Source organism: Callorhinchus milii, unplaced genomic scaffold (assembly GCF_018977255.1).
Source record: "Callorhinchus milii isolate IMCB2004 unplaced genomic scaffold, IMCB_Cmil_1.0 Scaffold16, whole genome shotgun sequence".
NCBI classification, from domain to species: Eukaryota; Metazoa; Chordata; class Chondrichthyes; order Chimaeriformes; family Callorhinchidae; genus Callorhinchus; species Callorhinchus milii.
Window position 1 is genome coordinate 15,898,506 of NW_024704757.1, and position 21,646 is coordinate 15,920,151.

Below are 21,646 nucleotides of genomic sequence, written 5' to 3' on the forward strand. Positions count from 1 at the left end.
GTCCCACAAACAGTCGTGGATTGAGTGACCAATTTTTTTTTGAGGGATTGTTACCCCTGGAAATCGATCCGCCAAACAACTAACAACCGGGTTCCTACTTACTGCTGGGTAAACAGAGGCGTGTGGAGTAAGGAAACTTCAGGGTTCACCCCGCCCGGGAATCAAACCCAGGTCCCCTCGCTTGCTAGCAAAGCTCTGTGTGTGTGTGTGTGCGACCTGTCTGTCTGCCTGTCTGTCTATTTGTCTATCAGTCAGCTCCTAGCTTTATGCTCAGAAAGAGTGAGGTTTCAACATTGTGTTTGATTTGTTCATGAATCCCTTCCCTACTCTGATATTGTCCATCGAGTCGAGCTTTGCCGACGAGAGAAAGTTCACAGACATTCTGCATTAAGGAGTTTTATCCTTTAAACAGAATGGCTGAGTCTCCCCGCCTGCTGCGCTTCATTTATTCCATTCTGAAGTGAATGCACCCTCATCAGGTCGTTTTACACTGATTTATTTTCCTTTGAATCAGAGCGTTCGGGTTTACAAAGAGACAACCATCATCCGACCAGCTTCAGACAAAAAAGTAATGGCATCTCCGGGCCGGTGGGGAGCGAGGGGGAGGAATTGAGGAATTGCTTTATGTCATAAAGGGGGGAAAAAAAATAATTCTCTCCTAACATATAATGAGGTACAGTAACCAGGCAGAGCTCAACGTGCTGTTTTTTTAACTGAAAAGAATTTCTCCAGTGGTGTTTGAGCCACTGTCTTCAGTTCACCGCCCAGATCTTCCGCACAATCAGTTTATTTACTTCACAAAATATGTTGCGGGGGATTTTTGTAGTTCCCCCCCCCCAGTCCCCCCTCTCTCTCTCTTCTCTCTCTCTGTTGCCACAATACGACCCTGATGATCAAACACCTCTGTCAATGCCCTGCTTTTAGAGGCAGACAATTGCCCCTGAGTTCCCCTTCGCCCGCATCAACACAAACAAGCCTCTCCCTGACACACAGGCAGGGCTGTGGATCATCGGAAGAATAGGAACACTTAAAGTTTGTTGCCTGCACACACACTCATGCACACAGACACACCCAGACATATACACACACAGGCACTCACAAACATCCAAATACACACCAACAAACACACACACAAATCTGGGGCCTGTTTGGGGGTGGGTTTCAGTGCGGCACTGTTACAGGCCAGCTTGCGTTTTCGCAGGTTGTGTAGTTTTTTTTCTGAGACTGCCCAGAAACAACAGCAAAACCCAGTTGTGCCACCAACATAGAGTTACTGCCCTACACTGGCCATGTGTGTATATACCAGCCGGCTGCCTTTACCACTCCCCAAGGGCACAGCGCCTATAAACACCGGATGATTCACTAACAGTGAGATCCAGCAATAAAGACCTGTGTAAGATGTTTTAATACTAATAATAATCTTTGCATTTGATACTGCGCTTTATTCACTTCGTCGAGACGTCTCAAAGCCTCGAAGCGCTTCACAGAATACGCTGTAAAGTGGATCGAGGGGTTTTGTGTCGAACTCCCCTAATGCATCAAATCCTCCTTCAGTCAGTCAGATGGAGAATAGGGCTGGGGTTTGGCGGGGAGATAGGACACTGAGCAGCTCTCACTATTCATGAGCTCAGCGGAGCAGAACTTCAGGCTATAGCATTCGAGTGGGGGGTGGGGAAGGAGGAGTGGGGAGTGTGGAGGGAGGTTAGAGGGGGAGGAGAAGAGCTTGCACCAAATGCCTGTTCCCACGCTGCAGGGTTAAATCATAGGACAGGACAAGGACTGACTGAGATAGACACGGAGCTAACACACAGCCATCACCCTTTTATTAGCATTGAGGGAGCGTGAGGGAATTCTGCAGAATGCCCTTTCTGGTGAAGCACGAGTGTAAAGTATTGTTTAGACGACGGCAAGGCAGGGATGTATGAACGAATGGAGGAGGCTTTGAATCAGGTCACAAAGCACCAGGTTGCGTTTGCGATCTTAACCCTTCAAACAGATAACTGTCTGATAATGTTAGGTGGTGGTGCGGTGAAGTGGGGGCGAGAGAGAGACAAGGAGCACATTTATCAACTGAGCCCTTGTGGGAATCACACCAAATCACAACTTAATTCAATGACAGACAATTAGTCAATATTATTTGTGTGTAGCAGAGGAGGCACTTTTTTTTGAAATATGCGACACATTTACGATAAAATTCCACTTGGTCTTAGCCCACGAGGCCTTTTTGCCTTAAAAGTTTAAGATGCCAGAGAGCGGTGAAGGGAAAATATTTAAATTGGGTTTTAATTTGTTGACAGTTTCTGTCAGCTTGTCGAAAGCAAACTGGCTCTAGTTTCAACAACAAAACAACAGCAAAATTACATTCGTATCTCACCTTTCACATCGAGAGGACATACCAATTCAGTCTGAACAATTTAAACTTTTGGGTTTGCGGGATAATACACAGTCACTACACTTAACCATAGTCCGTGAAGCGCTTTGAGATGTCTCAACAAAGCGATAAGGTGCTTGTGCTCCAGTGCGTTAACAAACACCACCTCAAGACTCGGTGGTTTGAATGGTATCCATTTCTATGCGGTAATTCGATGATTGACATCAAAACTATACAAAAATTGGTTGTGCCGATGGAACTCTCTGCCCTGGTTGTTTGAAAGCTGTACATGTTCAGCACTTGGCTGTTTTTGCTCTCTTCAAAACAATGATTGTTTCACGACCACCCTTTCCTTTCCTTTTTGGACAGGATGGGTTTGCTTTGACACATGTAAGATTGCCTAATAAGGTTTGTACTGGGAAAGTGCGGTTGGCTGATATTTGTAGGTGCCAAAGCTTTAAAGCTGTGGCTCTTTCCTTCACATGTGTCTTGAACCAAACACCTGAACTCATTAAAATTCCACCTGGCCCCAGCCAATAAAACCACTCTGTGGTACTGCAATTTAAAATGGCAGAGAGTGCTTGGGAAATCCGTTCTGAAGATCAGCAGAAAAACGGCTTTCCAGATTAAGTCTGAATTTTTCCAGATTAAGCCTGAATTTTCCGCATTTCTGAGCAGTTATTAAACAAATGATCTGAGAGGCTAAGGCAAAGGGGACTTCAGATGTCACACAGATTAGATAATTATTTGGAGAGGACAAGTTTGCAGGGCTAATGGGGAGAGGGCGGGGGAGTGGGATTGATTTGGAAGCTCTTTTCAAAGCATAGCACAGACACAATAGGCCGAATGGCCTCCTTCTGTGCTGTATGATTCTATGAGGTTGCTTAATCCTAACTCCACACACCCCTGTTTACCTAGCTAGGGCAATAACTCCTCCCCCCAAAAATAATAATAAATATTTGGTCGCTCAATCCACGGCTGTTTGTGGGACACTGCTGTGTGCAATTGACAGATGCGTTTTGCCCACAAAATACATAGTCAGTTCACTTTACAGTAATATTCTGTGATGTCTTAACGACACGATAAAACACTATATCAAATGCAAGGATTATTTTTATTATTAAAACCTATGGGATCCTATCCCCTTGTTGGCAAATCACTGAGAACCTGTGGTCTGTGACCCTCAGAGTAAAGTTCACTGTTTTCCAAATAGACTGACTCCAAAAGTTGCTGCTGTAATCATTGGGATGGATTGAAAGCTCTTTAAAGAATGTAGAAGTGGGACGTTTATTCTGGCCTGAGGCCAACGTTTAGTGAATAAGGAGGTGTTAAACTGACCATTTTGGATAAACAATTAAACAGATTAGCATTTGTAAAGGAGCAAATGAGACCATTAATCTGCCATTTACGTGTGTGCTGTGTGCGTGGAGTGCAAATGTAGCACTTGAACAAAAGTGAGCTGTATTGTTGAGCACTGACTGAACAGCCTTCCACACAGATCAACGGAGGCGGCAGAGGGGGATCTCACTTCTTTAAAAACCTCAGCACTTAACAGGTACGACAGCACTTCAGATCAGACATTAAAGCAATGCAGTCTGCCTGTTCAGGTGGGTGTTAAAGGTTCTGCCACTACTAAGCACTCAGAGACATTGCCACGTTGTTGTTGCTGTTAAAGGTCCCATGCTGCAGTTGGACAAGGGAAGCAAGTTTCTCCCTGTGTCCGAGCCAACAGTCCCCCCAGCAATAAACTGGCCATTCACTTTGTGGCTGTTTGTGGGACATTGCTGTGTGCAGATTGACTGGCGTGTTCCCTGACAAGATACACAGTCACTACACTGATTACACAGCAATTCCGTGAGAAGAGTTTTTGGCCAATTGCACACAGCAGTATCCTGTGAACAGCCATGGATTGAGTGACCAATTTTTTTTGGAGGCATTATTACCCCTGGAAAGCGATCCGTCAATCATCTAAGAACTGGGCTCCTACTTATGCAAGGAACATGTGTTCCTATGTAGGAATAACCTCGAAGGGTTTAACACAAGCCTCTTTGGCAGGAGCAACAGTGAAAAGGGCTGCAAAAAAACAAGAAGATTGTTACTTAATGCAGCAGTCGGGCTTATGAGCAGCAAGACTGGATAATGAAAGAATTCATGCTGATATTGGCAGGTCTTACATTCATTATAAGCCTCAAGGATTCTTTTTGATATCTGACAGTAAAATGCTTTACAAGGTTTCAGGAACATTTCATTTAAGAAACAGGAACTATAAAAACATGGATATCATCATTACTGAAATTTGGAGAAACATTAATAAGTTCTTATGGTTGAGCTTTTGAGGCCTATAATGATGTGCGTTTCTTTTTACAGGATGATAATACCATCTATGTACATATAAAGCAGGGTTATTGTACTGTCTTGAAATTTCCTGGTGGATTCAAATTGCTGTCGAATCCATATTTTGCTCTTTATAAATTGGACGTTCAATATTAAGTCTCAGCAGATTGGAAATCAGCCTGAACGCTGCTAACGTTTGTCAGTGTAGCCACTGATGCAGGGACCAGGATGGACGCAGCGAGGTCCAAATAAGAAATCTAGTGAAGCAGGAACAACTTGCATTTACACAGCGCTCTTCACCTGGGATAAAGTCTCGGAGCACTTCACAGTGGCGGGGTTCAGCGCCGAGCGAGGAGAAAAAGGGAGGAGGGAGGAAAGGGTGATGGGGAGCATCATGTGAATGCACCACCGGATGCGGTGGTGGAGGCTGAATCCATATTACTTTCCTTAGACGGAATGAGATAAATCGCATTTCCAGGATATTACCCTGTGTGGGTTGGCGGGCTGGCTGGCTAGTTGGCTGGCTGTTGTGGACAAGAGTGAAGGAAAGTTTAAGACTAGCATTTTCTACGAGGATTGACTAGAGCACTGCAGTTGAGAGAGCTAAATGTGCTTCTATTCATCGCCTGGGCTGAGAGGTATCTGGAGAATGGAGAAAGAAAGGAACAATTGCTTGCTCACAGCGTTATATGTTTGCAACTGAGGTTCGTTTGCAATGTCAGACTGCCCCTAAATCGTACTTAACTTCAGCCCAATCTTAGCCAAGGAGGCCAGACTGGGGAGTCCTGCTGTCTGGACTGGGGCAGGACTGACTTGCTTGTGTATTACATTTACTACAGGAGAAAGTTTGTGACCCTCATTGATCACCTGGCTGTACATCTCGCCAACACCCGCTATCAAGGGTCGCAGGTGAGGTGACTATTCACATGAGGTTCCTGGATACCCCATAACCCATACCTCAGTAAATCCAAACACTCTATACAGCTCCTTTCACATCAGCAGCAACAGCAATAATAATATAATAATAATCTTCACATTTGATACGGCCCCTCACACAGCGCCTTCCACGAGATGTCTCAAAGAGCTTCACAGGAGAGACTGTAAAGTGAACTGATGGAATATATTTGTGGGCGAAACACATATCCCTTTAAGAAGTGAATAGTCTGTGAAGAGAGGGGGGAGGGTGTTTGGTTTGGGGGGCTGAGGGTTGGGGGCTGGGGCCTGGGAGTTGGGGACTGGGGGCTGGGGGCTGGGGCCTGGGAGTTGGGGACTGGGGGTTGGGGGCTGGAGGTTGGGGGATGGGGGCTGGGGGTTGGGGACTGGAGAAGGTGCAGATTAACTTCTTTTGTTAGCCTCGTCTGAGTGGATGTCGAAAATCTTTGTTGGCAGCAGAAATGTTTTGTGTAATTCGACCCTGGATGTATGTGTTCAGCGGCAATGCCAGTTCTGCATGAGTCCCAGATGTAAAATTTGGCCTGACTTCACTTCAGCCACTGCTTTCTTTAATCTATCACTTGGGGATCATTGGGGCTATTGTGCACGTTTTCATTCATTCATTCCGTCATTCATTGGTTCACTCATTCAGGACTTAGCCGCCTGCTCACATCCCACCTCCTGGTGAAGGGTGTGTGGTTGGTTGTCAGACACAGCGTTTTCTGGATGAGACAAGGCCACCATCTGTGACAGCTGTCAGTGAAGCGACGATTTCTGGAGGTTGATAAGCTCAGTGTGTCAACGGCCGCTGTGAAGGGACGTGTCTGTGTCTGAATCTGAATAGGCCCGGCGTGCTCCGTCAGTAACGAGAGGGAAGCTGGTCTGAGGTGCACGAGCCCGGGCTCGCTCGCTCTAGCGCATTGTTTATACAGTGTTTATACGGCCCTCACTGCACAGTGGGGAGAGATTCTACTTCTGTACATCATGAAAGTCCACCTGAAAAAAAACAAGGGAAATAGTCAGATTAAAACAAAATATATACTGGTCCTGATGTTTTACACAGCGCCTTCCACGTCAGGGAGGACGCCTCAGAGTGGGCTTCGCGGGGTTTACTGTAAAGCCAGATCAGTGTGTCATTTGAGGGTAAACTGCTACAGTGGAGTCCTGTAGCTCAGTGGTTAGAGCACTCGCTTTGCAAGTGAGACCTGAGTTTAATTCCTGGCAGAGGGCGAAACCTTGGGTAAGTTTCCTTACTCCACACAGAGCCTAATAATAATCCCTCCAAAACCAAAAACAATAATAAATTGGTCATTTTCAATCTACGACTGTTTGTGGGACATTGCTGTGCGCAATTGGCTGCCGCGTTCGCCCACAAATATACAGTCAATTCACTTTACAGTGTGTTCTGTGAAGCGCTTTGGGACGTCCTCCCGACGTGAAAAGCGCTATATCAAATGCAAGGATTATTATTATTATTGGCAGCTGTTTGTGGGACATTGCATACAGCAATGGGACCCTACCCTACCTGAGAGGCGCTAGATAAATACAAGTTGTTGTTGTGTTGCTACAAACAGCCATGAAGTGAAAAACAATCTTATTATGGGGGATTTCTTGGCCAGGAATAGCCGGGGGAAATTTCCTTCTCTTTTCGAACAGTGCCACGTTTACCCACTTTTATACTAATTTTGCTCCTTTTTCTCCTTCTCTTAACGTAACAAGGTTACTCCACAAGTAAGAGTACAGTAAGTTGCCAACTTAGTCACCACTATAAAGCGACTGTCCCTGCTTTTATCCATCTTTTAGGGCTTTGTCTTGCTTGGTGGAGCTCATGTCCACACCTCCAAGTCTTATTGATAAAAATAATTTAGATTACTATTGATGATCGAGACAAGGATGGTCAAACGTCAACAGTGGCTTCGATTTCTGCTACAAAGTCTTGCCTTTAGCTCAGCGCCCCCTCCCCAAGGATATATTAAACATGGTGATTATTTATCAACCTCAAATGGTTATCAACTGGGAGACAACCTTCTAATCCAAGCCTGGGGCTGAACTAACAGCTAACTAGCCTGCAGCAGTTAGAGAAACAGCAGAGGAAATTTAATGCAGAACAGTGTGAGATTATGCTTGTTTAGGAGGAAGATTAAAGGAAGCGTATGCTAAAACAGTCACCTTGTAAAAGGAACAGATGAACACACAGACCTAGGGGGTCAACTTGCAGAACTTTTTTTTAACCGGAGGGAAGGAAGGTGGTCAAAGCTGTGGTTTAAGCCCCGCTTTTTTGAGGCATCATTTTTGTGAAGAGGGACCTTGTCCGGATATCTGAATAGGCCCGGCGTGCTCCGTCATTAACGAGAGAGAAGCTGGTCTGAGGTGCACGAGCCCGGGCTCGCTCTAGCGCATTGTTTATACAGTGTTTATACGGCCCTCACTGCACAGTGGGGAGAGATTCTAAAAAACCGGCTGTTTGTGGGGACGCTGCTGTGCGCAATCGGCTGCCGCGTTTTGCCCACAAAATACATAGTCAATTCACTTTACAGTGTATCCTGTGAAGCGCTTTGAGACGTCTCGAAGATGTCACAAGGCGCTATAGCAAATGCAAGGATGATTATTATTATTATCTGCTTGTTGTTGGACGTGCAGAGGCCTAGTGAAAAGTTCACTGTTTTAAAAGTTGTATTACAGATCCCTGAGGAAGTCCAGCTCCATGGAGTTGACAAAATACATTGGGCAGCAATAGGATCTGTCACAGGGAGAATTTGACATTAATTCAGTCTGTAAGTCTGGTTAATGGTATCAGGCAGACAATTCAAGACAGATGCTAGCTTTTGTTGGAAAAAAAAGCCAATTTTCTTCCCCTTTTCCCCCTGCTGCTTGCCCTTGCCTGAGGGCATTGTCTCTTTACTGGGATACATTTTCACGGGGGCTGGAAGTGGGCAGGGAGACTGAGCGTGAGTCTGGGCGCTGAGTGTTGCTGTGAGGCTGTTTGACTACGGCAGAGGCATCACAAGACCTTGGTAGGAAGGGCTGGACAAGCAGCGGGAAAGCTTGCTGGACAGTGACATCAGAGCAAGCTACGTGGTTTTTACCTGGTTGGACTCCAGCAGTTACCCCAATACACACTCTGGGCTCCCTCTTTTCCTCCCCCTCAAGCCTGGGCTCTTGCTAACCTGCGCCTAACACTCTCTGGAATTAGGTAAGCAGGATGCGTTTCTCCAGGGAGAGAGAGAGAGAGAGAGAGAGAGAGCACGTTCCATTCCAACAGTCTATCTCTGGGATTCCCATGTGTAGGTGGGAGGCAGGGAATTCTCAGCTTGGTTTGGAGACTCTTAAGCAATGGTGATGGGTTTCTGTGTGTGTCAGATACCCACCCGGCTGGCCCCAAAAAATAGATATTTGTAACGGATTTCTGTGGGTGTCGGGGGGAGGGAAGGCACCACCTCAGAGAGAGTGAGAGCAGGAACCTCCGCTAATATCTGCCCCCTCTGTAGCTCGGGACATCCTTCAAAAGCTGTCACTGAGATGTTTTGTGAGAAGATAAGATGCCAGGCACCCTTGCCCTGGTCTGTGATGGATTAACAAGGGATGTGGCTATTTTTCATCGGGAGGAAAGAGCCTGGACTCTTCATTTCTGTTTGAAGAGTTAGTTCCCATCTTGCATGGTTAGTGATAAAGAACAGTGGCTTTGGCTAATACATACTCACAGTCGATTTGAATTCCCTCTGACGTAAATTGATACGGATGCTTCCCCCCCATCAGGGACTTCACTGGGCCTAGAGCCGTGCACTTATAATGGGATTTTAACGGCACCTCCGACAATGCAACACACCCCCAGCTCTGCGCTAGAGGGTCGACCAAGACAGTGTCCCGACGTGGGGGCTTGTACCCACAGCCTTCTGACTGTGAGGAGAGCGCGCTACCATGTGCCAGGCACACTTGCTGCCTTTGGGTGACGCGTGTCTCGTTCCACGTGACTTAGTGAGCGGCTCCTGTCAGTAGGTGTTGGTGTTAGATTGTAGCAGACACTCCATTGCTAGTCCCCGGTGGGCATTAATCGCATTAATCTCGGCAACGGCTTGTGTACACTTGTTTCATGTTTACTGGAAATATCTACTTACCCCAGAATAAGGCCCCACATGCCCAACTCTCTGATTATTAGTGGACTGTTGGCTTTGCTGTCTCTCGCTGGTAAATGTACTGTAATCTCTACTTGCTGCACTCTAACCTCTGTGTCTGCTGTACTAGAGTAGCTCCCTGCTAGTGACTACTTTGCTGTTGAGCAATAAAATGGGACGGATGTTTGCGGGGCGAGGGGTTAGAAACAAAGCTTATTTCCAGATGAAAACCATCCCCTTTTGTTGAAATCTTTCTTAAGAGATCTCAAACCGCAAAGCTCCCGGTGTCACAGAGGTAGTGATAGGTCAGCGCACAAGTTAATGGCTCCCAAATGTGTTCTTACACCACAGTACAAAACATGGGCTGTGGGATTCAGCTCACAGATTGACCAGTTTTATTGGTTTCTAGGCTCCTCTAGGAAATTGAGCTTTACAATGAATTTGTAATAATTTCCTGCTCTCGAGTACCAGGTTGTACAAACGTAATCTGTTGTTGTTGCTGTTACTCAGACTTGGCCAGGAACGCTAAGCTTGGCACAGAGCAGCACAGCACCAAGTATCAAGTCCAAACAAATTCAGCTCAGTCAGTCACCCGCCGTTCGATTCGAATCAAATTCTCTGTTTTTATTGAAAGGGACGTTGTCTGATTTTTTTTTGTTAAATCTGCCAACTTTTCTGAGTTCATTTCAAGCGTGGAAGTCACTCTTTCTACCCTCTGGGGCTGAGGTTTTTTCCTGTAGTTGCACTGACTGCAGGATTGGTCTGATCCGCAGGCCCAACCCCATTATTCAAGTGTTGACAAATCCAGCAGGGTTGAATACCACCAGCCGGCAATTTGAGAGATTGCCAGAGAAAATCGTTTTTACAGTGCCTTATTGCCGCACATTGTCTGAGACTGCTTTCCAGGCAATTACTGCCAAGTGAGGTGACTGTTTCTTTAACTCAGCAAACCCAGGCATTTGTGCACAGCAATGTCCCGCAATCTCGGTGAATGGTCAATTCACCAGAGGGTTGTTGGCCAAGACACCACGAGAGACAACAACAACTTGCATTTATATACCCCTCACACGGGGTAGCGTCTCAGAGCGCTTAACAATGGCAGAGTCTGACATTTTTTAGTCCTTTGGTCTTGTGTTCAGAATTGGTCCTTCGGGGTAAGTCAATTTCAGAGAACCTAAACGGTCAGGTAACGTCAAGAGAACATGACCCAATGGTTTGCTCAAAAGCAAAGGGATTATTGCACCATTGCTTTAGCTTTGAGACACTGTTCAGATGATTAAGAACTCAAGCATTTGGCTGATGTTTAGAAACCAGGTCACTCAACCCGACTTCCCAGTAGTTTGTGTATGAATTTAGCCTGGACAGTGAGTTTGTGTTTAACTGAACTGTTCCTTCGCTTCATCCGAAAATACTTTAATGAAGGAAAGGTTCTCCTGATTGGCAGATTTCATTAATGTGACTTAGAACTTCATAATTTAATCCCATTATAAAAAAAAAGGCAAATTCGTGTATCAAAGGAAGGCGCACAAGTTCAGTGCATAAAAGGATCCATTTCATTTAATAGGCAATGACGAGCCATGAAAGCCACACGCTAAACTGTAAAATGCTTTAATGCAGCAATCTTGAAATTTTCAAGAAAGCTTCAAAGACTTTGTTTTGAAGGCTGTTTAAATGAACTGCTCACATTTTATTCATGACTATTTTCTGAAATGTAGGCTCCTGTTTTGATTTCATCCCGACCTCTCTGCGTTAGAAGGGAAATGAGCAACACAGAGACGTTTTAGCTTCTGAAACTGAAACATTTGAGACAGAAAGAAAGGGAGTATGACTTTATGGTTCTTTTACATTTATTTTTCTACTGTGACAATTGTGGCTGTCTGTCTGAATTAACACCATTTAATTTGGCCAATGATTTTTATTCCCCCCACCCCCAATAAAAAATGGACACTTGCTTCATTGCCGTTTGGGGGACATGTGATGCTTTATTATAATAATAATCATAATAGTAATTATGTGGAGTCCTGTAGCTCAGTGGTTAGAGCACTCGCTTTGCAAGTGAGAGACCTGAGTTCAATTCCAGGCAGAGGGCGAAACCTTGGGCAAGTTTCCTTACTCCACACAGAGCCTAATAACAATCCCTCCAAAACCCCAAAACAATAATAAATTGGTCATTTTCAATCCACGACTGTTTGTGGGACATTGCTGTGCGCAATTGGCTGCCGCGTTCGCCCACAAATATACAGTCAATTCACTTTACAGTGTGTTCTGTGAAGCGCTTTGGGACGTCCTCCCGACGTGAAAAGCGCTATATCAAATGCAAGGATTGTTATTAATATTATTATAATCCTTGTATTTGATACAGCACCTTATCAGACGTCTCGAAGGGATTCACAGTATTCACAGTATTCATACTGTAAAGTGACTTGACTGTGTATTTTGTGGGCGAATCGCGGCAGCCAGTTGTGCACAGTCGTGGATTGAGTGACCAGATTATTATTATTTTAAAAAAAAGTCTTTGCCTTTGTTCGTCGTGTGTTTAAGACACACAGCACCCACCACAAGTGGTGCCGGTTCTCCATCAGCTGAATGGCACTGTCTTGTTGCTTGCATTCCCTGCTCCGACACGACATAAAGGGCAGCGAGGGCCGATTAGGTTTGCAGTCTAATCACAGGGTTCAGCAGATGCCATAAACCGGAGATCAAAGATGGAGCCGTTTGTAACTGTCTTGAGTTTAGATTAGATTACAGCTTCCAGAACATTCCTTTGTGTCCCTCTGTGCCTGTACACAATGGACGCAGACGTTAAAGAGTTGGTAGCCAGTGTCTGACTGCTTCCTTTAAAATAAAATGTCCTTGTATTTAACACCGGGCCTTATCACCTTGTCTAGACATCTGAAAGCACTTCACTGTCGAGTAGAGTAACTGTGTAATTTGTGGGCAATTGGAAACCCGCAGCAAATCTGCACACAGCAATGTCCCACAAATAGCCGTGCAGTGAGGGACCAATTTTACTTGGGGGATTGTTGGCCAGGACACCGGGAGAAATTCCTCCCTCTTTTCCAAAAATGCCCCGGGACCTTTTAAACACAGGGACTTTTCTCCTTCGAGCGGCTGAGAATGCTTGACTCCTCAGAGGACAGAGCGCGGGCACTACAATCCCTGTGTGAGCCCAGGAGGTAAACTAATCTGAGGACAACAGAAACCGGGCCTGATTTTTTTTCCCCTTTTCCTCCTCCATCTCCCTCTTCCTCTCACTCCTCAAGATGGCGGAATTTAGGGCTGGAAGGTATTTGCTCTTTTTAATGCCAATGATAGTGGTATTTAAGCATTAGAGCATTTACGTGGTGCATTTCACTTGCATATGACCAAATACCCGAGACATTTCATTTGGGAAGCATTGATTTTTAGACAAAATTACTCCAGTCTTCACTGCAGACCGTATTTATCAGGCACAGATTAACTGTTCCCCGTTCTGCCTAGTTGTGCAAATTTACAAGGCATTTTAATGCAATATTCTCCTTACATTAGGAGTGCAATGAAGATCTGTTTAGGTCTGTGGCTTCAAACACTCAATATATTCCTGCTTTGAAGATTTACCACTGCTGAGGTCAACAGGGAGATTAAAACGATCGGTTGCCAGGACCTCAGTTGGGGAAATAAGAGTGTAGTGGGAGGTAGTAAGCTCAGTGTCTGTGGAAACCCTATGTCTTACTGGCTGCCACGTAATACATTCATTAGCTCACAAGCCCAATTTATTGGGCTCAGTATTGCCTGAGGTGGGATTTGTGATACAGCAACAGCTTATTTACATTTCATCTGCCACCGAAAAAGGGCAGAGGATATAAATACATTTTAATGCCCCATTACCAAAATAAACAGAACGCAAGTTTCATCCATTTTTTTTTGCCCCGGGTTCTGTCTTCAGCGACTATCTCACCGCTGACTGCCTTGGTAGCGTTTGTTCCGTGGCGGAACTTGGGAAACTGTTCAGAAAATTTAGATTAATAAGCAGTTCAGCCCGGAAACCAGAAAGGATTTGATTTGATTTGATGGAGTGCTTTGGGAGAATATTTACTTGTCTGTCTTTTGCAGAGATGTGTGAAGGCTCCCCTCCTACTGTCCATCTGTGTGCGCAGTTCTGGATACGCAAATAGAGCAGATGATAGCTGTAAGATTTACTCATGTGAACGACTTTCAGGCAATACTAAAATTAGAAATATCCTTTGCAGGAGATGTTAAACCGAGCTCCTGTCCGTCCCTGATCAGGTAGGCGTTAAAGATCCCAGGGCGCTGTCCGAAAAGAGCCAGGAAAGTGTCCAGGCCGACAATCCCCCCAATAAAAAATGGTCATTTACTTCATGGCTGTTTGTGGGATGTTGAGGTGCGCAAATTATCTGCTAGTTTCAAATGTTTGACTTGGGTAATTCTAGCTCAACGACAGCTTTTCCATTCCATATTTATAATAATGCAACTTGGAGCATCGTTGCTTGCGACTGTGAGCAATGCCTAGTCCACAGCTCTGAGCTTTCCTGTCTGGTGCCCAACTCAATGAACGTAAAATATCATTTGCATATTTCTTATTTGTTGCTGACTTGAAACGCCACTGTTTTTGACAGGGCGGAGGGTGTGTGATGATCATTGTCTGTGATAACCATCGCTTTGAGACGTCTCCCCCCACCCCCCTCCCCCACACACACACACACACTCAACCCACCTCCCCATCAGCCTCAATAATTCAGGGGTATTTAGTGAAATATATTTTTTTAAAAAGTGCTGCTAATTCCAGGTTCGCTTCCATCGAGGTGTAAACTGCAAAGCAATTTCCATATATTTTCTGACTGGTTGGCCTCCACATTGCTCATCAATTATACACAACGAGAAGGATCTCATCTTTATGAAGGCGTTGAAACTCTTATTAACAACAAGTCGTGAAACCGAGAGGTAGCCACAAATCATCTTGGTTTTTTTAAAACGACTTTCCTGAGATAAACAGGGCACATTGCTACAGCGTCACACAGTGAAATATACTCCACAGCATGATCCAAGATTCATGGGGCAAATAATTCAGACTCATTGGCCTGACTCTTGTTTTTTCTCTTGTTGTTGAGTTAAGACAATTCATGGGCCACGGCACCGCTATCACCATCACCGTCAAGCTGAATAGCATCACGGTCATCATTAGGTGTCAAAGTGACAGGGTTTGGTTTTTTTTCTCTGGTGGGGGGAGGAGGTGAGACCCAAAGTCAGGCTCGTTAATGGCCATTTTCATCATCGGTGATTATTAGCACATCACACGTCACGATTCTCATCCCCATGACTTCTACCTTGTCTTCTTAGTCCATCCATTATTATAACAATAATAATAACACTTGCATTTGATATAAAAAGAATAATGATCCTCGCATTTGATATAGTGCCTTATCACGTCTTCCAGGTGTCTCAAAGCGCTTCACGATTTAACGCCTTATCACATCATTGAGACAATAACTATTAATTAATGATCGTGCCGATTAAATCCCAGACCACTCGCTCCCTGCCCCCTGACAACCCTCTCTAGTTTCTCACTGTCACACCGTGTGTGTGAAGTATGTAGTGAAAATCCAGACCGGTGAGGATTCAGGGTTGGACAGTTTGCACATGGCAATAAGCTCTTTCCTCTTCCCCAAGCTTCGCCCTTCCTGACGACAATGGGTCTAGACCAGTGGTTCTCAAACAAATGTTTTGGGTGGCCTCACAACACTTACTGGTGGCTGTTGTGTTGGTTTTGGCCTAAAAATACTTAGTTAATCATATGAAAACTGAAGGAAACGTAGGCAGATGCACATCTCAGATGGTTTTCATTTATTCCTGTATGTTTGACAAACCCTATTTGACGAAACCTTGTTTTCTCCACAAAGCCTTGTGGGGACGTTGACACCAGAACAGCTGGCGAATGCTAACCTGTGGAGAGGCACAGAAACATTCTTGTTACAGAGGACCAGAATTGTCGGTACAATAGGAATCGGTTTGGCAGTTAAGAGCGATTATGGCAATGGATTGACACGAAAGCTGGGCATTAGGGGGTGCAGTGAGGATTGGGGCATGGGGGGGTGGGGATGTGTGGCTGGGGGTGGAGGGCAATGAGGATTTGGGGGGTGAGGGGGTTGCGGACACACAATCGTATCCACTATCACCACACCCCATCCAAAACCAAGTCCATGGTCTCAACGGCTGAGCCTCAGACCACAAGTCCCAGCAAGACTCAGACCACAAGTCCCCCCCGCTCTGAACTGCAGAGATAATAGAGCAAATCCATGTCCAGCTGGAATTTCTCTAGCTCCCCCCCACCCACAGCTCTGCTCCGCCACCCCCCACCCCACTCTGCCCCCTCATACTGCTCCCCCCACCCCACTCTGCTCCCTCACACACACTGCTCCCCCCACCCCACTCTGCCCCCTCACACACACTGCTCCCCCCACCCCACCACCCCGCTCCGCCATGTGCTAACATTAATCATAACAGGAGAAAAAAATGAACATAAAAAAAAATACAATTGAAAAAGAAATTCCCAAATGGTTATTTGTTCACAGCGAGTTTGTCATTTGGGCATTTTTGGTGGTTTCGTCTGTTGCTGAGAATATTTCCCTCCCTGAACAAAGCCACTTTAGCTGCTCCTTATCCTTTGCCCCCTGGGGAGGGGGATGTTGGTTTGGGGGTGGGGGTAAATTGTAGGGTGGGGCGTGGGAGGAGGAGGGAGAAATTATTACTTTGGTGGTTTTAGCAATTTGGTTCTTGGGTGTGTAAAGAAAACATTAAATGCTCTTATTTGGAAACAAATGAATAGTTGTTTTTAACGTGATGTGTCGTGTCGCTGTAACAACACAAAACACACAGTCAATTCACTTTACATTATAGTCTGTGAAGCGCTTTGAGACAATCTGTATCAACCGCAAGGAATTATTAGTATTATTGTTATAACACAGCAGAATGTGTATGAGAGAGTGTCGGGGATTGGGGGGGGAGTGTGTCTGTGGCATTTCTTTATGGACCTTGCATGACAAGAGTGGGGGCAGGATTTATGGCTGAATTCTTGCTGGCCTGGAGATTCACATCTCACACTCTTCCTTCCTTCCTCCCCTGACTTGCCAGTGAGGTAACTGGCTGTGACAAGCCTTTGACAGACCAGCCTGAGCCAACGTCGCAAACACAAAGCCAAAGATTTGTGAAGTGTCAGCTCTGAGAAGGAGAGGGAGTGGGGGAGTGGGGGGTGGAGGAGTATGTGGGGGGCACTGAAGAGCAAAGGCTAGGAGACGAAGGAATCAGAGAGGGACAGACAGTCAGACTGAACGAGTGGAGTTGACATATTGCGGGAGCAGAATGAACTGCTGGGAGTTTTTTTTTCCCATTTAATGATTTTCTGACTGGGGAGTGTGATGTGTGGGCTCGCTGACTCACATATCACTCGGTAACTGATCATTTTCCTCTTCCTCCCTTCCCATACTTTATTTTCTTTCCTCCCCCATTCCCCCCCCCCCCCCCCCCCTCGCTTGGGGAAATAGATAGGAAGCAATAAATATTTGAGGAGGAGAAGGAGGAGGATTTATTTTAATGAAAATTAAGCACGACACATTGCCATTATTATCGCTTCCAACGCGCCTGGTTTTAAGTGGGAAGAAGCCTCATTGCCTTACACTGTCGCTCTATTCAGACACACTCAGCTCACAATGAGCCCGTTTGCAGTGAAATAAACCAGCCGTTGTTTTTGCAAAGGCTGGAGTTTTGTGCAGTTTTATTTTCAGCACATCACCTCTTTAGAGGGAGTTATGAGCCCTCGAGGGGCTGACTGGCTGTCATGATAAGAGAAACCTGTTAAAAGCAAACGTGGGCTGAAAATGCGCATGGACGAGGCAGGGATGGCTGACGAGAGGCGACACACAAGTGAAATCTTTTGCAAAGAGCGAAGACTTGAACGGGTGGATGAGCCCAAGTCACAGTAATTGAGAGGAAGTGCAGTGCGTTGCCATTTCAGTTTATACACCTTTTTCGCCCACAAAATATACCTTCGCTCTACAGTATAGCGCTTTGAAACGTCACGAAGACACGATAAGGCGCTACATCAAATGCACCGATTATTATTACGTACTCAGGGGTGCTGGTTAACAAGAAGTTTCTCCTGATGTTCTGGCCAACAATCTCCCACATAAAATGTGGCTATTTATGGAACATTCCCTGTGTGCATATTGTCCAACGTGTTAAGTCACTACACTTTACAGTAAAATACTGTGAAGCTCCTTCGGATTGGTTTCAATGACATGAGAAGGCGTTCTACGAAATGCAAGGATTATTATCGTAACCGGCGTAGATTGGTTCAATTACACAATACAGTATTTAGTTTTTTTTACACACTTCTCCCACCCCCACTCCCGAAGACAATCACTTGCCCTGAAGCCTGAATCCAGAGATGACAGTAGCTTTCCGGTGCTTTACACAGCAAAGTCACAGCCTTTAATCGTGCGGCAGGAATGGGATCCATATGTCTGAATGGAAAAACGGTCAGAACCAAAAAAAAACAGTCTTTAAATGTAAAATACATTTCGCTTTTGGCACACATTGTGATTTTATGGAAGGCTTTAGTGAATGTGATACTGAGCCTGTAACTGAAGCATGTTATCCTCTTCTAGGAAGCCCAGAATTGGAAATCGAGACTATCATAAACATGGTTATGCATGTGGCTGGCTAGAATGTATATCGCAGCACTTTATAGCTGCCCGTGTTCAACTGTCGGATGTGAATGGGAGAGGTGTAGAGGGAGAGGAGAGAGACTTGGTGGAGCTGTGTATTCCAAAGCAACACTTAGTAAATGACTCAAACTGTAAGTGGAGGCACCAGGGGCTGCCTCACTTCAAAAGGCCACAAGGATGCCTGATGTGCCATGTGAAATGCTTGTTGTGTAAGAGTTTGAGGAGGTTACATTCACCCTCGATGTAACGTGCACTGCTCTCAGTCTTTGAAGTGCAGTTTCACACGTTCGCTTGACGAACACTGTCTTGTTTTTTCCATTAAAATCCGCTTAAGTGTTGGCGTGAAGCGGCTCCCAGGTTAAAGGGAGCCACGTGGTAAAAGGTGACCTTAGACTCATGGCCTGGAGCTGGCTGGCTTCCTGCTGTGAGCTCAGATACAGACCTAAGGGTGAGCAGAGAGAAGAGACATATAACTGTGACCTGTCCTCCCAGCCCAGGGTGGGAAACAAGCCAAAAACGCAAATGAGTTTGTTTTCTTTCACTTTCCATTTCTTGGACTGTGTCGTGGTTAGAGGACGCGCCTCGCAAGCGAGAGGCCCCGGGTTCGATTCCTGGGCAGGGCAAAACCTTAGGCAAGTTTCTTTACTCCACACACCTCTGTTTATCAGCAGTGAGTAGGAACCCGCTTGTAAGTCGATTGGCGGGTCACTTTCTGGGAGCTAATAATCCCTTCCAAAAAAAATAATAATAATAATTTGGTCACTCAATCCAAGACTGGTTGTCGGACATTGCTGCACCCCATTGGCTGCCACGTTTCATACACAGTCACTCCACTTTACAGTATATCCCGTGAATCACTTTGAGATGTATCGATGACGTGATAAGGCACTGTATCAAGTACAAGGAGTATTATTATTGGACAGAAACACAAAGTAATACGAGTAAACAAATACCAGGTGAGATCTTGCCATGTTGTGTTTTGGTGATTTAACCCTGAATGCTTTCGCTCTTCTGTCCCTCAGGAGCCTGATGCCGAGGACCCTGGAAGGCCAGATCACAATGGAGAAAACGCCCAGTTATTTTGTCACCAAGGAAGCCCCGAAGCGTATCTTCTCCATGTCTAAAGACGCCAAGCTGATCGTGGTGGTCAGGAATCCGGTGACCAGGGCCATCTCGGACTACACCCAGACCCTGTCCAAGAACCCCACGGTGCCCAGCTTCAGGACGTTGACGTTCAAGAACGTCAGCACGGGGCTGATCGACACCTCCTGGAGCGCTGTCCGCATTGGGATTTACGCCAAACACCTGGAGAACTGGCTGCAGTACTTCCCGCTGTCCAGGATTCTCTTCGTCAGCGGGGAGCGGCTGGTTAGCGACCCAGCCGGGGAAATGGGCCGAGTCCAGGACTTTCTGGGGCTGAAGCGAGTGATTTCGGACAAGCATTTCTATTTTAATGAGACCAAAGGCTTCCCTTGTCTCAAGAAGCCTGAAGGTAGCAGCCGACCTCGGTGTCTGGGGAAATCGAAGGGCAGGACTCATCCCAAGATAGACATGGAGGTGGTGCTGCGGCTTAAAGAGTTCTATCGGCCGTTTAACCTGAAGTTCTACCAGATGACGGGGCAAGACTTTGGCTGGGAGTGAAAGAACTGTATACTCTATATAGTGCAGACACCAACTTGGTGATTTAACTGCATATAAAAGCCCAATCATTCAACCTCTCAATCAATTAATTTCTCTGGCAAGTTGGGAACCAACATTTTTTTTTCATCTGGTTAAAATTGCATTGTTGATTTTATATATATATATACACACACACATATATATATATATATATATATATATCAATCTCTCTCTCAAAAAAATGACAAGCTCGCAGCAACAGAATGTTTCTCTTCCGATTACTATTTTTGTATACGCGTATATAAAAAAACACCAATCCCCACAAATTATTGCTTTGAGCGTTGTGCTGAAACGCTGCGTTTACTGCTGAGTTGGCTTCTCACAAACAAATGTCACCGGACATTTCTAAAGATCGAAAATTGTTCTGAAAGCAAAAGGCTGAGTCTCGCATCTCGTGAGATGAGAGATGAACAGCAGCTGAACCTCTTCCCCCCACTATTAAGGATTCTTCATTTGCAGGGGCTGCATTGCTCAAAGCACGTCCTGTAGTGGAGACTCAGTGGTTAGAGCACTCGACTCGCAAACAAAAGGACCCAGGTTCGATTCCTGGCAGGATGAAACACTGGGCAAGTTTCCTTACTCCACACCCCTCTTGCAGTAAGTAGGAACGTGATTGTTAGTCGATTAGCAGAGCGCTTTTCCAAGGGTAATAATCCCTTCAAAATAATAATAATAATTTGGTCATTCAATCCCCGACTGTTTGTGGGGACGCTGCTGTGCACGATTGGCTGCCACGTTTTGCCCACAAAATATAGAGTCCATTCACTTTACAGTGTATCCTGTGAAGCACTTTGAGACGTCTCGAAGACGTGATAAGGCGCTGTGTCAAATGCCAGGATTATTATAAGTTCTGTTTATTTTGAGGGATGTTAAATCAAGTATTGCCCTTCCCAACTAAGAAGCCCCATCGCCTAAAGGGTTGGAGGAAATCTGGAACTCTCTCCCCCAAAAGGCTGTGGATTATGGCTGGATCCATTCAGAGTTTCAAGACTGAGGTGGATAGATCTTTGTGAGGTCAGGATATCAAGGGATTTGGGGCAAAGGTTGTATTTATAGTTGAGGTACAGATCAGCCATCATCTTATAGAATGGCAGAACAGGCTCGAGGGGCTGAATGGCCTCCTGCTATGGTCCTAATCCACTGCTAAGTACGTGCAATGTGCCTCTGGTCTGAATTTTATCGGTTGCTTCAAAGAACATCGCCTCCTGTTTCCATCTTTCCGATCCGAGTGAAATCATCTCCTTTTTGGTTGGACGTTGATCCTTTGAAGATTAAACGTTTCTCAAGTCAATGTTATTTTCCATAACGGTGATCTGCCCAAAAAATAATAATGTTTTGCAGCACAGAAGGAGGCCATTCGGCCCATCGTGCCTGTGCCAGCTCTTTGAAAGAGCTACCAACTAGTCTCACTGCCCCGCTCTTACCCTTTAGCCCTGCAAAATAGAATTATAGAACCTTACAGCACAGAAGGAGGCCATTTGGCTCACACACATTTC

General features: G+C 45.5%; 1 protein-coding gene across 1 annotated transcript in view; it reads left to right on the top strand.

Annotated features, from left to right (window-relative positions):
- The window catches only part of LOC103186884 (heparan sulfate glucosamine 3-O-sulfotransferase 6), a 63,657-nt gene extending 43,420 nt beyond the window's left edge, over positions 1-20,237 (top strand). The window contains exon 3 of the mRNA XM_042341183.1: positions 19,493-20,237. Coding sequence (XP_042197117.1) covers positions 19,493-20,111 — 619 coding nt within the window. The 3' untranslated portion in view covers positions 20,112-20,237. The remainder of the gene's footprint in view (positions 1-19,492) is intronic.
- Positions 20,238-21,646: the final 1,409 nt, after the last annotated feature.